This window comes from Cibotium barometz, chromosome 47 (assembly GCF_041138505.1).
Source record: "Cibotium barometz isolate CiBa-2024 chromosome 47, ASM4113850v1, whole genome shotgun sequence".
In the NCBI taxonomy this organism is placed as follows: Eukaryota; Viridiplantae; Streptophyta; class Polypodiopsida; order Cyatheales; family Cibotiaceae; genus Cibotium; species Cibotium barometz.
Genome location: NC_141092.1, coordinates 33,878,443 through 33,895,135, shown reverse-complemented (window position 1 = coordinate 33,895,135; position 16,693 = coordinate 33,878,443). Strand labels below are relative to the sequence as shown.

Here is a 16,693-nt window from a genome sequence, read left to right as displayed (position 1 = left end):
GACGCATAAAAAAAGTGTTTTAACTTATAAAAGATGCTTGCTAATGGCCTTATCACATATAGAATCACATTTGTGGGTGTGTACGAAAAAAAAAACGTTTTAGTTAAATTTTGTTCTGAAAATGCATTAAATTATTTTTTAAGTGCACTGAGGCCCACTCAAGTGGGTGGAGCCGATTTTCCCTTCCAACAATTAGCCAATTATCATGGTCGAGCAAGGGCCACGTACCATCGAGCAAGAGCCACGAATTAGACATCCCCCATGACCACCGCGATGGTCGAGCGCTGGAACAACGGAGGGGTCTTGTATGGAACCTCCCATCTCGGGTGATCCACCACCCGAGGAGGAGTCACTCGAGTGTTCAAGGGGCAAGAGCCCAAGCAACCAAACACATCAAGCGAGCATAGGTGTCCCTTTATAACATGAGAGAGCCTAGTGGGACTTGAACTCATAACCTAGAGGTTACAAGTCACAAGTTTGACCACTACACTAACTCAATCGGGACCAACTAAAACGTTTTTGCAAAAATAGATTAAATGATTATAAAGATAGTTTTAAAAGCTTTTAATCGTTTTAAAAGCTTTAATCGTTTTAAAAGCTTTTATAACACTTCATTTTATTTTTCAACCAATATCTTGTGTTGAGAGTATTTTCTTAATAGAAATTTCGTCACACGAGTTGAAAAGAAGGATGGTTTTTTCACATTTTCTAAAAGGCACAACGGTGACTTTTAGATGTGCATTTTTTTATGGTTATGTAATGTGTGCTCTCTAATGAAGGTGCTAATTCTTATTTAGTGTAAGACTATTAGTATAACATTAATGATGGGTGAGGCCACATGGCATGCGCCAATTATCACCAATAGACATGATATTGACATAATAAAACCTAGCTGTTGGTAACACCAGATAGGTGAGGCCACATGGCATGCATTGATCATTCACCAACATTACATCATCATATTGACATAATAAAACCTAGCAGGACTTATTGTTAACACCATCTTTTCTTTTTTCGGGAGGGTGCATCTGTGCGTGCCGTGTGCGCTGTCGTCCGTCATGTAGCCCCTAGGCATCGAAGCCAGGTCCTCATCGTGGGACCATACGATTCTACCAACTGAGCTACAACATCTTTTTCTCTTTGCTCACATATAAAAAGGATCAAAGCAAAATCTCATATGGAGCCTGCTAGCTTTTGAAGCTGTGAAACTGTGAACCTGGGCTCAATACCCACCAGTCTACACCCTGGGACACACTAGCGAATTCATCAAATGTAGGTAAATTAAATATACATAGGAACACAAGATGCACAATCTGATGTTCCTCTCGTAACAACCTTTGAATCCCATATTGCCACCTTACAGTTGTGTAAATTTGGCTCTTGAAGACCTAACTGCAATGACATCCTTATCACCCTGTGCTGAAAGCTTTCAAGCGCAAGTCCTCACCCAAGCTGAGCATGATGACTTGTGCAGAGTTTTCTTGAACTAACTTGCTAATGGATACAAAATATATTGTGAGCAAAAAGGTTTATACACTCTTTCCCATTCAGGGGAAAAATTAACCAAATATCAGCTGGGTCATTCACCTAAGCACCCTAAGTTCTACTGACTGTCATTTTCAATGTCGAAGCTAACCTACTTTAAATTGTTTAGCGCCTAGTATCAACAGCTATATTCAGCATACGTTTATTGCAACTGTATGATCATGCCAAGGCAAAGGGGTCGATGATCCCCAAATTTACCATACGATGATGATGCTAAAGAATGATAGGAATCCAATGTGGTTTTGGACTTACTACTCTTGTCTCAGCTCAAAACCAGCTCCAGCTTGCCGCAATTTTCTGTAGTACTATGTGAAAAAATGACAATTATATTCGTCTCAGAAACTGCCATGGTCCAGTTGCAGTACTCAACCTGTAAACATGATGGAAAATCATCTCTAGTTTAAGCCATCTCTCAATTCTTTACCACCACATTTATATAGCTTAGTTTATACTACTCTCTCACCATTTTCAAAGTACAAAAGATAGGTGGCAGAGGCGGTGTTTACAGCAGTTATTACCTCAACCATCCAGCAGCAACTCGTAACCCCATTAAGAACGACAATCCCAGCCATACACCAGGAAGACCCAAATAAGAAGGTGCTACCAGTAAACACAAAGAAGACAACAAGCCTACCACCATCTGCAGCCCACAGTCAGTTGATGTCAACACAGAGACACATTTACATGTTTGAGTCCTTTTGTTTGGATGTGTGTGCACATGTGCCAATGTGAGTGCTGGTGCGGGTGATACTAGTCAGCCAAACTTTTATTCCTAAGCAATCAAGTGCCCCTAACTTCTAGGAGGTAAACTCACCATGGAGTATGCTGCATATTGAAAATCTGAAACTCCATAGTGAATTCCATCAAAGACAAATGCAAGAGCATTCAGAGGTTGTGTGCCGGCAACAAACTGCATTTAAAAAAATACAAATGAGATCAAACTGCTGCATCGATGAAAATCAATGTGGCACTGGTAACTGGCAAACAAGCATAGAAATAAAGGGGATGCATACCAGAACACCCTTTGACAAGACCACCAGCACAGCTGAATCCTTAGTAAAAAGTTCAGCAATTGGTCCTAAACCTATGAATAGAACGAAGGCAAGTAGCAGGCCGAAGCAAAGACCCATCTGTGTTCAATAAATAATTTTAGAAATAAATGTCAGCAGTGCCTGGAAACAAGTTTAATTGATTTTTTGCATCTACAAAAAAACAATTAATTGTGATGTTCTTCAAAAAATATATATATATATTATTGACCTGTAAAACTCCAAATGTGACATCCTTGACTCGCTTAAGATCCCCTTTTGCATATGCAGTAGCCATTATTGCCTGCCCAAAGCATGCATGATCTTTAGCTCACAAGTCATGTCAGAATGGAAACCAGCAATATTGGACAAAATCTATAGACTAGTCTAATGGCTTGAACTGTGTTAGACATTACTTGTCCTGCTAAAGCCAAGGCATCTGATAGCAACGATGTTGCCAGCCAAATCTGCATTAGAATCTGATGACCTGCCATGGAAATTGCTCCTTGCCTAGCAGCCATAGACGTAGCAAGAGTCATGGTAAAAAGTATGGCCATTGTCCGTCCAAGAAGGAAACCCCCTGTTCACGCCAGTAAGAAACAAGTCAGCATCAGAAACTTCCATGGATCTCTTGGACTTTAAAAGAGTTCATGAAATCTACCTCACTCCAACATGCCTCCATATAAGTGCTTCTCCAGCAAATTATGAAGGTTAAAAGAAAAACAAGGCTCACCAGACTTCAGAAACCGGTTCAAACGCAATGAAGTAAGCTTTGGTGGGATAAGCACGACCTGCTTGTTGAGGTTCCACAAAAGCAAGCCAGCCAAAAAATACCTGTAATAAGTAAAACATGAACAATCAACAAACCTTTAAAATTTAGTAGCTTTTGTTTGATTGCTTTACTTGTAGCAAGATGTTGCATAAACATAAATGCCCTCTTTCCCCTAGCTTAAGGGTAAGGCATCACTAATGCACATGCCCCATAGTGATGATGATGCATAAACATAAAAGTGCTCTTTCCCCTAGCTTAAGGGTACGACATCACTAGTGCCCATGCCCCAGAGTGATAAGTGTTCGTGCCCATGCTCCATAGTGATGTGTTATGATGTTCTAATTAAGTTCCATAACAGTTGCCAAAAATGCCACACGTGTCCAAGCCACTCTAAAAATGGAGCCACGTTGAGAGGTTGACCTTGCAAGGATGCAAGAACACTGGGGAGAATTGTTAGGATTGTGATCAATCATAACTGTATGGTCCCGCCTCCATATTCAAGAATCAAGCTCGTATCTCACAATCACACTACAAGAGATATTCACAGCCATCTTGTACTTGGGATTTCAATGTAAATTTTGTACTCATCTCTCTGTGGTGCTATCATCCATCTTGGAATAAGTTTCTCAATGCTTAAGATCCTAAACCACTTCAATGCACAATGTATGTTGTCTACCTCAAGCACAATAACTCTTGCATAGTATAAGAGCTTTAAAAGGGAAAGAGTAGGCTTAAACCAAGTAATTTCCATTTCCCAGATTTAGCAAGGGAAAACTTCATGGGGAAAACCACCCTAATATGAGATGAACTACCCACTATGAAAGCCGAAAGTAGATGTATCGTGTGTCAAGGCCACTGTGCAAAATGTGATACAAGGACTTCTGCAACAGTTGTGTCCAAAAATCCAGGTTCACACCCAAAAACCCCAAATCTAAAGAAGATCAACGTGAGGGAGGACATGGTCTTTTACAAGGGGTAGAGAAACAGCCTCCCTCCCCTTCACGATCATCACAAAGAAACTCATACCCAGCATCACCAGGAACAGCATCACGTCCCAAACGAAATCGCAGACACAGCACAGTTTGGGTTCACAAGAAGTAGACTTGGCTAACAAACTCACCCCACCATCAAAGGCTTAGCGGTTGCCTTCCTAGTTGGTGCATGCCAATAGAAAGCCCACAGCTACAATACATCATGTAAAATAGTAAAACGTGTAGCTGAATTTGTGATGATGTGATAGGCAAAATTTAATGCCAATAGATACTATTCCATATCAAATCGCCTCTAGTTTGCCTAAGCATGAAGCATATCCTGGATCTTACCTCCCCATTCTATCCATCCATAAATGTTGATTGGTGTCAAGCGTGTAACCTTCTGTAGTGTTTGTCATAATCACTTATTTGTAAATCTCAACCTGCATGTGATTTCCAGCTGTGAATTTGCAGTCTTGTTGAGATTTGCTTCAATTATACTCGTAAAATACACACATTAATTAGGCAATACTTGTGATATGAAAGAAAGACTTTGCTTCCTTCACCTCTTGTCATCATCTCAATAAAGTTCAAGACCCGTGAAGGATGAATATCAAGATGATCTTTTGAAGGTACTCAAATCTTCTGAAACACTTCAGACTAACCAATGAGTAAATCCCTCCCAACAAAGGTTTGGTCCTTAGCAATTCCCAAGTAAAAAGTGCAATCGCTTACAAAGTAAACCTACCAAAATGATGGAAGGTGCACTAAGTTTTCATATAAGCAACTTTAATGAGGATTTTCTAGTAGATGATCACTCCTATTGGATGCGTTGCATGATCTTTAACAGACTCTGAAAGAAATTGCACATCAGAACCGATGAGTAAACAAAAGATCTTGTGAATTCGAAGGATAGGCCACAGGAAAGTGCAGCTAGGACGAAGATAAGTAAGCTGCAGTCCAAACAAGATGTTCCCAACAAGGGTGTACGTAATTTTTTGTTGATTTCTTTTTGTCTTTTTGAAAGGAGGAGGGGGTTACATTCCCAGAGATGAATGCAGAATTTGGAAAGGCAGCATGTGGAACAGGAAACCAAGAAGGCTCAAAGACCATAGGTAGCATGTGGATCATGGAAGTGAAGTTTGGGCCCCCTACAAGGGAAAAATGCCAAGGGTAGGACCAAGGCACTAATAAGGCAAAACACAAAGACACTAGTGCAGAGCCCTCATTTTAATGCTGAAAGGAGCCCAAACGTGTCAACACTAGGCCACAAGTTGTTTTATGGACTCACGCAACTACTTAAAGTAAAGATATGTAGAAACTTGGATCTCATACTCTTATCCCAGAGGAAAGCCCTCTTTCATGCACAGAAACTAAATAATCATATGTATTATTGTGCAAGGCTGAGATCTTGCATGCTCAAGAGAGATGGGAGATTAAAAACAGCCTTTGCAAAGAAAAGGAAGGATCTGTGAAAGCAGATAGCATAGCATTAGAGGAAGTATAAGGAATGGAAGAGAAAAAAAAACAAGAGAAGGGTTCCCATAAGACCTTCCTTTGATGCTTGAATACTGTTACAAGAAAAAACTTACATGGTACTAATGGATAGACGTATAAGAAATAAGATAAAGAACAGTTCAATAATAAAAAGTCATTAGAAAAGCTTCATGATATGACAAATATTTTGAGAAAAGAATATCAAAAGGTGTGGTGGAAAAGAATAATACAATGGCGTAGAAGTATCTCTCTCTAGAGTTTGTTTTGTTTTTCGAGTCAAGGTCAACTTGGCACAGACACACCCCGTTAAACTCGAAAGGCCAAACGCTTTTGTCACTAGTTTCGACAGACAGCCCCTGTTGGAGTCTGATCCGCTTATTTTCACTCTCTTAGGAGCATGTATCGACAGATTGTCATATTGTCCTTAGGTGAACTTGTCACATTGTCCTTGATTCAGTATACTCTTTTATTTTTCAAAGTCGACCATCACACCATTGCATTATTATCTTGTCACACAAATTAAGTCACACATAAGGGGAGCCCTTTATGCAAGAGGGCTGTCACTGGTACAATCACTAATGGCAGATCCAATCAGGAATATGGAATTGTAATGTAGGGGCCATGGACATGTGTAAATAATGGGCCATTGGCTTGTGGACATGGGGGCCATGGGCTTGTGGACATGGGCCTAGGCCTAAGTGTGGGCATGGGGACTAATAAGTGAGTGTGAAAAGGAGATGAGGTATATAAGTGAATTGTAAAAGCCCTAAACACAATTAACTGGTTTCCTATGTTATAGGAACCTTTGGCATTTCGACCTTGGATGATGGACGTTTTCAGTCACATGAGGTGTTAGATTTATGTTTTGGTTGGAAGGATGGGCTGATATGCTTTCCCTTCGACCCTAGTATATGTGGCAGCCATATTACATGGGATGCAAATCATTTTTGGTTATCCTTTTGATCCAGGCGGTCATTTGTGCTTGATGAGATTGGATCGTTGGTACCTAGGCTTTCCATTTGATCCACGAGGCCATAGCTCAATGTTTTGTTCCCTCGTCCACATGGGTTGTATTACTCGTATTATGAGGTTTCAAGGACGAAACCATTGGGGTGGGGATGGTTTGAAATGTAGGGGCCATGTACATGTGTAAATAATGGGCCATGAGCTTGTGGACATGGGGGCCAAGGGCTTATGGACATGGGCCTGGGCCTAAGTGTGGGCAGGGCACTACTAAGTGAGATTGAAAAGGGGATGAATCATGAGGTATATAAGCAAATTGTAAAAGCCTAAACACAATTAACTCATACTAATCAAGAATTACAGTTTCTTGGAGTTCCAAGCTCTTGGCTATGGTGGTACTCCTTGATTTCATGTGATCACTCCATTATGAGTGTGTGTGGTACTCCACTTGAGTGCAATCTTTCTTTCCCCTCTACCCTGTCTTTGCAGGAATTACCATCTAGCCTTTACAGCAGGGAAATTGAGGATAGATAGGTAGTATCTGACAAGATAACTAGAAGAGACTGCATCTAAAGGTCTCTGTGCCCTAAATGGTGTCTCCACAATAATCTCATTAAACCTTCCATGCATCCCTCAATGGCCTCTCTGCAATAAGCTCATTAAATCTTCCATGCAGCTCTGGCCTTTCTGGATAAGTTTTCTAAACCTTCTATGCAGCTCCCTGTGACCTCAATTCTCCCAATCTGTGTCCACAGCTGAGTAATGAGGTGAGAAGGGTGACTCCCAAACCCAGTCTAGAGGAATTGTCTGAACAGTGCCTCTATCAGCATAAATGGCATGATCCGCAGCAATCCCCTCGTAAAAAACCTGAGCACAAGCTTGATAAGCCAGGGCCACTGTACTGCAAGCTAGGCAGCATAGCATGGCTCTCTCCTGATGCAAGACGTAATTAGAAGCAGCAATGCACCAAAAGAACATAGCCCATCAAAACACAACACATATGCACCTGATAAACTGTTAACCAGGTCATATGTAGCAATAATAAATACCCCAACTCTTCAGCTGGATACTTACTGAGATGCCACAGTTGCAATCGCTGCACCAATCACACCAAAACCAAACACGAACATCAGGATAGGACTCAGGGCAATGTTGCAGATGTTGCTAGCCGCTGCAACCAACCACAAAAACTATTATTCTTGAGTTCCCATCTTCATGTGCTGATGTTTTTGGACATGCACTAACTGCAAAAAAGTATATTCCTGAAGTCACTTGCCTATAGCATACAATGGTGTCCTTGTATCCTTGAAGCCTCGGAAGATGCCTTGAATTGCAAGGGCAAGAACATTCGCAGGAGCTCCGAGTGCCCGAAGTCCAAGATATTTAGCCGCAGGGGCTCTCATTGGTGAACCCTTTCACACACAAACAAAATTTGATGAAATATCATTCTACAAAATACAAAATGTAATATTTGGGCTTTGAAAAGCTTCCTTACTTACCATGGGCACACCCATGAGTGACAAAATAGAGCCGACTCCCAAAACTAGAACAGCCGCTTCCACAATTGCAAGCATCAAGGCAAGAAAGAGAGCAGAAGAAACCGCAGGTAGAACCCGTTTTCTTGATGTCACATGTGAGCCACTTGTTGACTCACTTTGGAATAATGCAGAATCTGTCATCAAAACTCCAAATGCTCTTAGAATACATGTGCATTAGCATGCTACCAGAGCAACTATTTACTATGGCAGACTTATACCATGCTTGACAACCTGATGAGCCGCAATGGAAGATGATGCATCCTCCTCTGCAAGAGTTGCACTGGCATCTGAAGCATCATATACCAATGGAAAATCAAGGTTATTTCTCAAACTTAACAAAAACCATAGTGTGATCTTGACTCCAAAAAAGTCGACTCACAAAACTTCAAATTATCAATTCCATCATGCAAAGCATCATCTTCTGCCACAAATGAGGTGGTCGTATTGAGTAGAGGAACATTGAAAATCTTCGACACCAAGTTGAAGACTGAAACTGAAACACCCACAGCAGCCAGCTCCACAGAACCTGGAAGAAAAACAAAGCCCAAAAAAACAGTCTCCTTAGACAAGATAATGCAGCAGCAAACATCACAATTCATTAATGTTGCAGCCTAGACAGCACAACACAGTGACCTCAAATATATTCCATAAGTCACCTCTTATCAAGACTTGTCTAGATAAGAGGTTAGCTATGCAACATATATTAGATTTTGAGGTTACCTATGCAACATATATTAGATTTTTTTTTCTGTAGTTGGACAACCATCAATGCTCTGGGTATAAAGATTGTGACATCGATGATGAGTTTCTGATAACCAACAACCTGTTTTACAAGTTACAACTGCATGTAAAGCAAAGAACTCATGCCCCACATCATCATAGGGGTATGATGCCTACTCTTCAAGCAATGGAGAAAGACTCCTTCAATGTACGGCGAGATGTTCGTGACTTTGTGGCAGCTTGTGATGCAAGCCAAAGGGAAAAGTATCAGCAAGGAAGAATCCAGACTTACCACAGACATTGCCTATAACCAGAGATGCTTTTGGATCTAGCAACTATGGATTTCACTATAGGTCTACACTGTACTTCTCAAGGTTATGACATGATTCGGACCATTGTTTAGTAAGCAAGCACATTTCCCTGCATGCAAAAAAACACTCCGGTGCACCTGTCACGGATTCACACAACAGAATCTGGGAATCTCACAACGGAATCCTTCCAAGATCACCTAAACACAAGACAAGCACAAGAGTCTCGATAAAAGGCCAAATATTTTTTTTGTCAGGAAAGAGACTTCTATTAAGTATGAAAAAACACATACAACAATCACAGCTGTAAGCCGGAATAGAATAGAATCACCCCAATACGTAAGGTGATCTCAACCACCGATCCTATAGGTTTGCTAGTGAATTAACATAATTTCCTGGGGGGTCACTCGATTCATTACATGGCCGATTGATGTTTGAACTTGTACATTGTGTCCAAAGAAGCAGCCTCACTTGAGTTGGTAAAGCCCAACAACTCTAGGGAACTCCCTTTGTGGTAGGAGTTCCAATAACCACAACAGTTTTTAAACTTGGAAGAAGATATTTCATTGGATTAGTAACCTCCTTTGTTAAGCATTAGTGTATGGAATGTGAGATCATATCATTTTGACGAGAAATCTAGAATTGGTCATGCAGACCTTAATAGAGTAATGTATGGCCTCACAGTTTTACATAAGGGTGACCTCACTCAAGTGTATGATCCATTTGTAACGGGTTACAAAACCGAGATTTTGGATTTGGCATAGACAGTTTGACACGAGAGACTAAATTGTGCGATAAATTTGATAGTAGAGTGGTCCTTAGTGAGACTCATGTCATTGCATTTGAGTCTCTCATTGTGAACCAAAAATCAAGCTCCAACATTTATGTCAAAATGGAATTGAATTGGTAAGCAAAGTATCTTATAGGGATAGTGTGGTTCAAGTTGTGCATTGAATCCATAGCTTTTGTATTTCATGGCATTAATCCGCAAATGTTGTTCTAGTCTAGTCAAGGTAAGGGCTAAGGATCTTATGTGGATGCTATGGTGAATATTAGAATTCAAGGTAAGGTTTAGAGTCGATTGATTGTCTCCTACTACTTACAATTGATTGTCTCCTACTACTTACAATTGATTGTCCTATTGGGATTCATGAGGATATGAATCCAAATGAAGGGAAAGAAATGTTAGACCAGTATACGCTTAGGGTGAGTTGAAAAACTAACCCAATTTCCTAACTTGGGAAGTAATAGGATCAATCCAACAGGCTAAGGGCTAGCAAGGATAAGATCTCCCTTGACCTTGGATCAATTAAAAGCATACTAGTGGCTAGAAACAGCTAAAAGAATAACTATAGGAGTAGGCACTAATAATCACCAAGACTAGACTAGGCACTAATAATCACCAAGACTAGACTATAAAGAATACCTTGGGCTCACTTATGATTATTATAAGGAATCCTCTCAGTAGAGACTTCTACCAGGGGCGACCTAAGGGGCACGAGTAGCTGAGTAGCTGTAGGCAGGCAAGCAGTAACTCGGTGGTTGAACACCACGGTGTGTTATCTAGGCAGAGCTAACTCACGGCAATCTAAACATCAACGGGCCCAAGGGTCAAACCTATGGTTGGGAGGAAAGTCACTTGCCAGATTCTATTGCAGTCATCAATCTCGGGCTCAATGCGGATTATCCTAAAACTAAGAGGGTTCTCGCCCCTGTGGTCCTTACATTGAATGTATGCAAAAATTCTGAAGTCCCAACTCAAGCAAAAACATGAATAATGTTCTCAAGGGTCGTAGTGGGCTGTCCATGTGTTGTAAAATGATAGATACCATGTGTTTAGACAGCCACTTGACAAGTGTTACCCTTGTATGTCCAAATATTAAGCTCACATGTAGTGGGCTGCCCACAGTTTGGGCCGTGTCCTTACACAAATTTAAACACACACACACACACTTGTCCCAGGACTCCCCGGCAACGTGGACATTCACAAGCACTTAAAACCATGCAATGTTCACACTGGAAAACAAGTTTATGCATGCAAGTCATTCCCAAGCAAACATGCTTAATGCAAATGCACAGTTAATTGGACAATCTCTCATCTTCCAAGCTTGTACTCCGTTAAATCTTCAAGCAAGGCATCAAGCTCGTGGCACTTGCCTCTCTTGAATAGATTGAGGCTTCCAAGTTGTGTATTACACCACACACATGACTCAAATCCTAATGCACCATACAACCCCAAATGGATCTCGTGTTTGTCAGAATAGTACATGCGGAAGCTTGAATACACGTTGTGAGAGAGAGAGAGAAGTTGACGCAGAGAGAGAGAGAGAGAGAGAGAGGTTGGCGAACAACGCTTGACGTATTTTAGCAATGAATAGATGATAAAATACAATGGTGGGCATGGGTATTTATACCCTCATGCTGGAAATGGCCGACCCAAATAGCATAAATTAGTTAAATAACCTATCCCTTTGTTAAGGCATGTTCCCACATGAGATACTACTTTTAACACCCTCTCTGTAGCTCATAGTGGGCATAGATGAAGAAACCAAGTCGATGCAGATGCAACCATGGACACCTCAGTACTGGCCGGATACCAAGTACACCTCAGTACTGGCCGGATACCAAGTACACCTCGGAAAATGCACCAAACAACCTGTCTCCTCAAGGAATGCCATCTTGAGCTTCAGCTGCCACATAGAATAATGAATTGCAGACAACTCCACATCCATGATCCCCCATTCGTTGAACTGCGAACACATCACGTTCAAAAAAAATCCTCTGAACCTTGAACTGTCGACACACAACGCCCAAAATTCTGCTACACAATGAACCAGGAACTCATCCCATCCATAGTCTGCTACCAATGAACTACGAACACATCACGTTCATAGATTTGTCAAGCTGTTCCATGCCAGATGCATGTGCCTTGAACTCCGACACACGGGTCCAAATCACCAAAAACGGGAGCACAGACTGCCCCTCTCTGCCACTCACATGCCTCTCTCTGGCTGAAGCACGTGGTAGCATCCATCCACCAAGCTAGAATGCTGGAGCATGTGCCAGTGTAGTCCTTGCCACACCGGCAGACGCCGTAGCATCTCTGGTAGAATCACTGTCACTGTCATCCTCGTCAGCTTTGCCTTTGCCTTTGTCATTCGTCGAGCCTTGAGCTTTAGCTTTGGATTTGCAATCCCGAGCCAAATGCCCTCGCTTTCCGCACTTATAACAACGGCTCCTAGACTTCTTATTGGATTCCGATGCAGCATGTGCCGATTCTACATCCTTCGGAACTCGAATCTTGCCTTGGGAAATGAGCACTGCTTCCTCCTCAATGAGAAAAGAGCGGAGATCATCAAATTCCAGCTTTTCCTTCGTGACTTGTAAGCGTAATGCCCTCGAGACCATCTCGTACTCCTCAGGCAACTTCGTAAGAACCAAGGCAGCTAACTGGGTACTAGTTAATGCACTATTCATAGCCGATAACTGATCATGGATAACCTTTGCCTTCATTAGAAATGACTGCATGGAGGTCCCGGCTTCAAACTTGATGGAAAACAACTGGCCGAGAAGGGTTACTGCTCGCATTGTTGAGTCTCGATCAAACATTCCTGCAAGCTTTGACCACATTTCCTTGGCAGTCTTTAAAGTCTGAATGGCAGGGGAAATTTCCTTGGTGAGAGATTCTGCAATCGCCGACATCGCCTTCGCATTGTGATCATCCCAATCCACAAGAGATTTGAGAAACTCCTCCTCCTGAAGACGTGTGAACCGATTGCTATCCCTTCGGGGACGTTCCTTCGAGCCATCAACAATGTCCCATAAGCCTTTTCTGCTAAACCATAGCCTCATGATCAAGTTCCAATGCATATAATTGTCGCCATTCAGTTTGTCGTCCTTGCTCGAACACGGGAGTCCCATCTCGAAAACTCCATCCACCTCTTCTCAGTCGACCCGGTCTTCGATAACGCACGTCTCCTCCCTTCGCCTTCTCTTCTCCCAGCCGGCGGTTCTCTTGCGGCTGCACTCCTACTGCACGAGCAATGCCACTGGCCTCCTCTTGCTCTGCCGCCTGCAAGAAAATGCACTCACGATGTTGCTCTGTCGTATGCAAGAAAACGTAGCTTTTGCTGCTGCTCTGCCTCGCGCACTTGCGTGCCTTTCTTGCCGCCTTGCTTGAGTCCTGCTTCTGCTCGCTCAATGTGCGCCACCCTTGCTGGCTGCTATGCAAACGCTGCCCTTGCTAGCCACCATGCATAGTGCGCTGCCTTGAGATACCCGCTTTTGCTGGCCTTGGGTGCTTTGGCTGCTTCAAGAAGAAACGCAGGTTTGCTCTAGCCTTGATGCAGACGCAGTCTGCCGCGCGTCTCCTCCCTCGTGCCTTGTGTGTGTCCGAGGATCAGAAGCCTTCAAGCTCTGATACCATGTCAGAATCGTACATGCAGAAGCTTGAATACACGTTGTGAGAGAGAGAGAGAAGTTGACGCAGAGAGAGAGAGAGAGAGAGAGAGAGAGAGAGAGAGAGAGAGAGAGAGAGGTTGGCGAACAACGCTTGACGTATTTTAGCAATGAATAGATGATAAAATACAATGGTGGGCATGGGTATTTATACCCTCATGCTGGAAATGGCCGACCCAAATAGCATAAATTAGTTAAATAACCTATCCCTTTGTTAAGGCATGTTCCCACATGAGATACTACTTTTAACAGTGTTTTGGCACTCCACACATCACGTTCAGAAAGTCAAGGAAACAAATCCAGGTTTTTCAACGACAAGACACCACTACCCCTTTACCGCTTTCTTCTATCTTTCTGCGGTAGAGGCATAAGACATTTCTTAACCTGCATCTCCCCCTTTCTTGGACCTATGGCAATCAGCCATTCATTGCTGCACCCATAGGTTTCAAAACAACCCAACAGAATGAAACGGCAACCCCCAAAACACTCTAGAATCTAAAATAGAAAAAAAATGAAAATGAAAACTGATTGAATCATCAAGTCATCATGCCACATTATAGGGTTCGTATTGTCCATAGGCAAGGCATGAACAGAATCAAGTGATGAATGTGCAAGGTTGCATTGCGAGGAAGCGTTGGTTGAAGGCGGTGATTGCTTAGTGGCATCGCTCATGATCCTCTTTAACAATCAGGTAGGATTTTATTTTCCTGAGGCTGAGCTTCATGTGAGGTCACATTCCAATCAATCCTTTCCATGTTGTCAATGGTGTTTCATTGTCAACGGCGTTGGAAAGCAATGGTTGGCAAGCTCGGATGCAAATGCCTCAACAGGATTGGTGACAGCTTGTCTCAAGCAAAAGTGTGAGAACAGGATTGGGACCAGTATCCTGCCCAGATTCTTTGGACTAAGAGTAGACACAAGCTACCAACCCCACCCTTGTGCATGGCATGGATGCATGGTAGAAGGTCAAACTGCAGTCCTTACAATCTCATCCAATGAAATGGTGTATTTTTTAGTTCAATTGTTAGCTGGATACAAAACCGTAAAAACACTATTAAGATATAAAAAAACTGCACACAAAAAACAAAGATTCACTTTGACTCTATGCAACAAATTATCTTGCAAAAGATAGATCAAAAAAACACTTCTTTTGCATTGGCATTTACCTATTCTTCCTACATAGGCTGTCTCCATTAACTGAGCCATGGGTTCAATAGCCTGAGCCACTATAGCAGGCAACGCAAGCACCACAATTTCACGTCCAAAGTCATCAATCCGCAATGTTTTTTCAGAATGATGGAATGCATCACTGTATTCCCACATGTTGCAAAGCAGTGCAAAGAGAAATTAGCCTAGCAATACTGCACATGAAAATAGCCTACTTCTAAGCAAAATAAAAATCCATGCATGAAAAACTAGCACAGATTTTGCAAATCTAGATTAAACCAGCCCTGATTATGGTGATAACCTTCATAATTTAGCCTAACCCTAAAAATCGAAAATTTGCAGGTGCAAAATTAACATAATCAAACGTTTTTTTAGCATTATAGAAGATCGTTGAAGCTACTTAAATCATCAAAGCTATGTACCTGTCTGCTATCAAAACATCACCACCTTTCTCACACTTCACAAGCAAATTATGTCTAGTAGCATTCCTGTGAGTAAGTGTATAATCTCCCCTTAAACAGTGTAAGCCTACTTGCAAGCTGCACTGCTTTTTTCTTTTCAGCCTCCTTCCAAAATCAGTCAAATGCACGGCTTTCATGCAGGAAGCATTCCTGGAAGCTGCTTGATAATTGGCAAATCCATGGGTCGAAAAACTGTTTGCAATCTCCGTGCTTGTATCCATGGGTCCTGGAACAAAGCAGACATGGAAGGAACCCTAATGACCGCAAAAAAGAAAAACCGCAGAAAAAACATATTTTTTATTTTTAAGAGCTTTTGACTGTGTGTGGCAAGGTTAAGTTACCTGGCTTGTTTCTGAAATTGCTCTGTTTGCGGACAGAGAAACTCCCGAGCAATTGGAAGTCCGCTTTCGCCCCAGGCCACCTTTTCTCGTTCTAGACCTAATTACAAAAAACTATTTGCATTTCCACTTTTCCCAAAAGGTGCAAAAGTGCCCCCTTGGATATTTCTTCTGTCTAAGCCTCCGTTCACATGTACTTTCCACTTTCGCACTGCTTCATAAACAACCCATTCGGCAAGCACTAAAAGCATCACCCTATCCTTTTTCCTTAACTAAAATGGGGATGGGTTAAAATATATGTTTATTGTTTTATTGTTTTTTTATTGGCATTCATGGATTGCCTTGGATCCCTTCTTTAAAGAATGGTAGTTACAATACAGTTCATGAGTGGCCATTATAAGGGTCACTCAAAAAGCTTCTTTCTCACCCCCCCCTTCCGCTGTGCCTCTCACTCTTTCGGCCAGGGCTCAGTGATGCTATTCTCTGGTCAACACTGTGTGCTCGTCTCAGAGCTCCCCCCTCCCCCCGGCCACTTGCGCCTATTTTTGTTTCGTGTTTTGGTGTATGTTCTTTGAATTAATTTTAGTTTTGAAATAAAAGCGTTCATGCGCATTATTTGTTTCTTTAGTTTTTTTTTCTATTTTTTTCCTCTCTTTTTGAAATCTTGTCAATCTGAATCTTACTTCAAGTTAAATTTCAGACTTACTTATTTATTTTTAAGTTATATTTTATGATTTTGATTATTGCTTTGTTTTTTATTTAATGTTTTTTGTTCTTTTATTATGGTGTTAATCCCATTTTGGATTAACAAACATGATCCTCCAATTGAGGTCATTAATAAGTGTCATGAAATGGCACTATAAAAGTTGTACATTATGAGATAATGGCCACCCAAGGCCTAGTTAAGTAAGTTTTGGACGCCCAAGT

The 16,693-nt window shown here is 41.7% G+C and overlaps 1 protein-coding gene across 1 annotated transcript; it reads right to left on the bottom strand.

The window, feature by feature from the left end:
• Positions 1–1,263: 1,263 nt before the first annotated feature.
• Positions 1,264–16,034, bottom strand: LOC147611611 (protein DETOXIFICATION 44, chloroplastic-like). Its single transcript, XM_086784679.1, has 15 exons — positions 15,770–16,034; positions 15,390–15,654; positions 14,967–15,109; positions 8,694–8,840; positions 8,533–8,601; positions 8,276–8,448; positions 8,053–8,188; positions 7,851–7,947; positions 3,307–3,407; positions 2,990–3,153; positions 2,806–2,877; positions 2,559–2,675; positions 2,360–2,455; positions 2,064–2,185; positions 1,264–1,915 (listed from the first exon to the last, which is right to left on the bottom strand). The coding sequence occupies exons 2-15, from the start codon at positions 15,647–15,649 to the stop codon at positions 1,870–1,872; spliced, it is 1,743 nt and encodes a 580-aa protein (XP_086640805.1). The 5' UTR covers positions 15,650–15,654; positions 15,770–16,034; the 3' UTR covers positions 1,264–1,869.
• Positions 16,035–16,693: the final 659 nt, after the last annotated feature.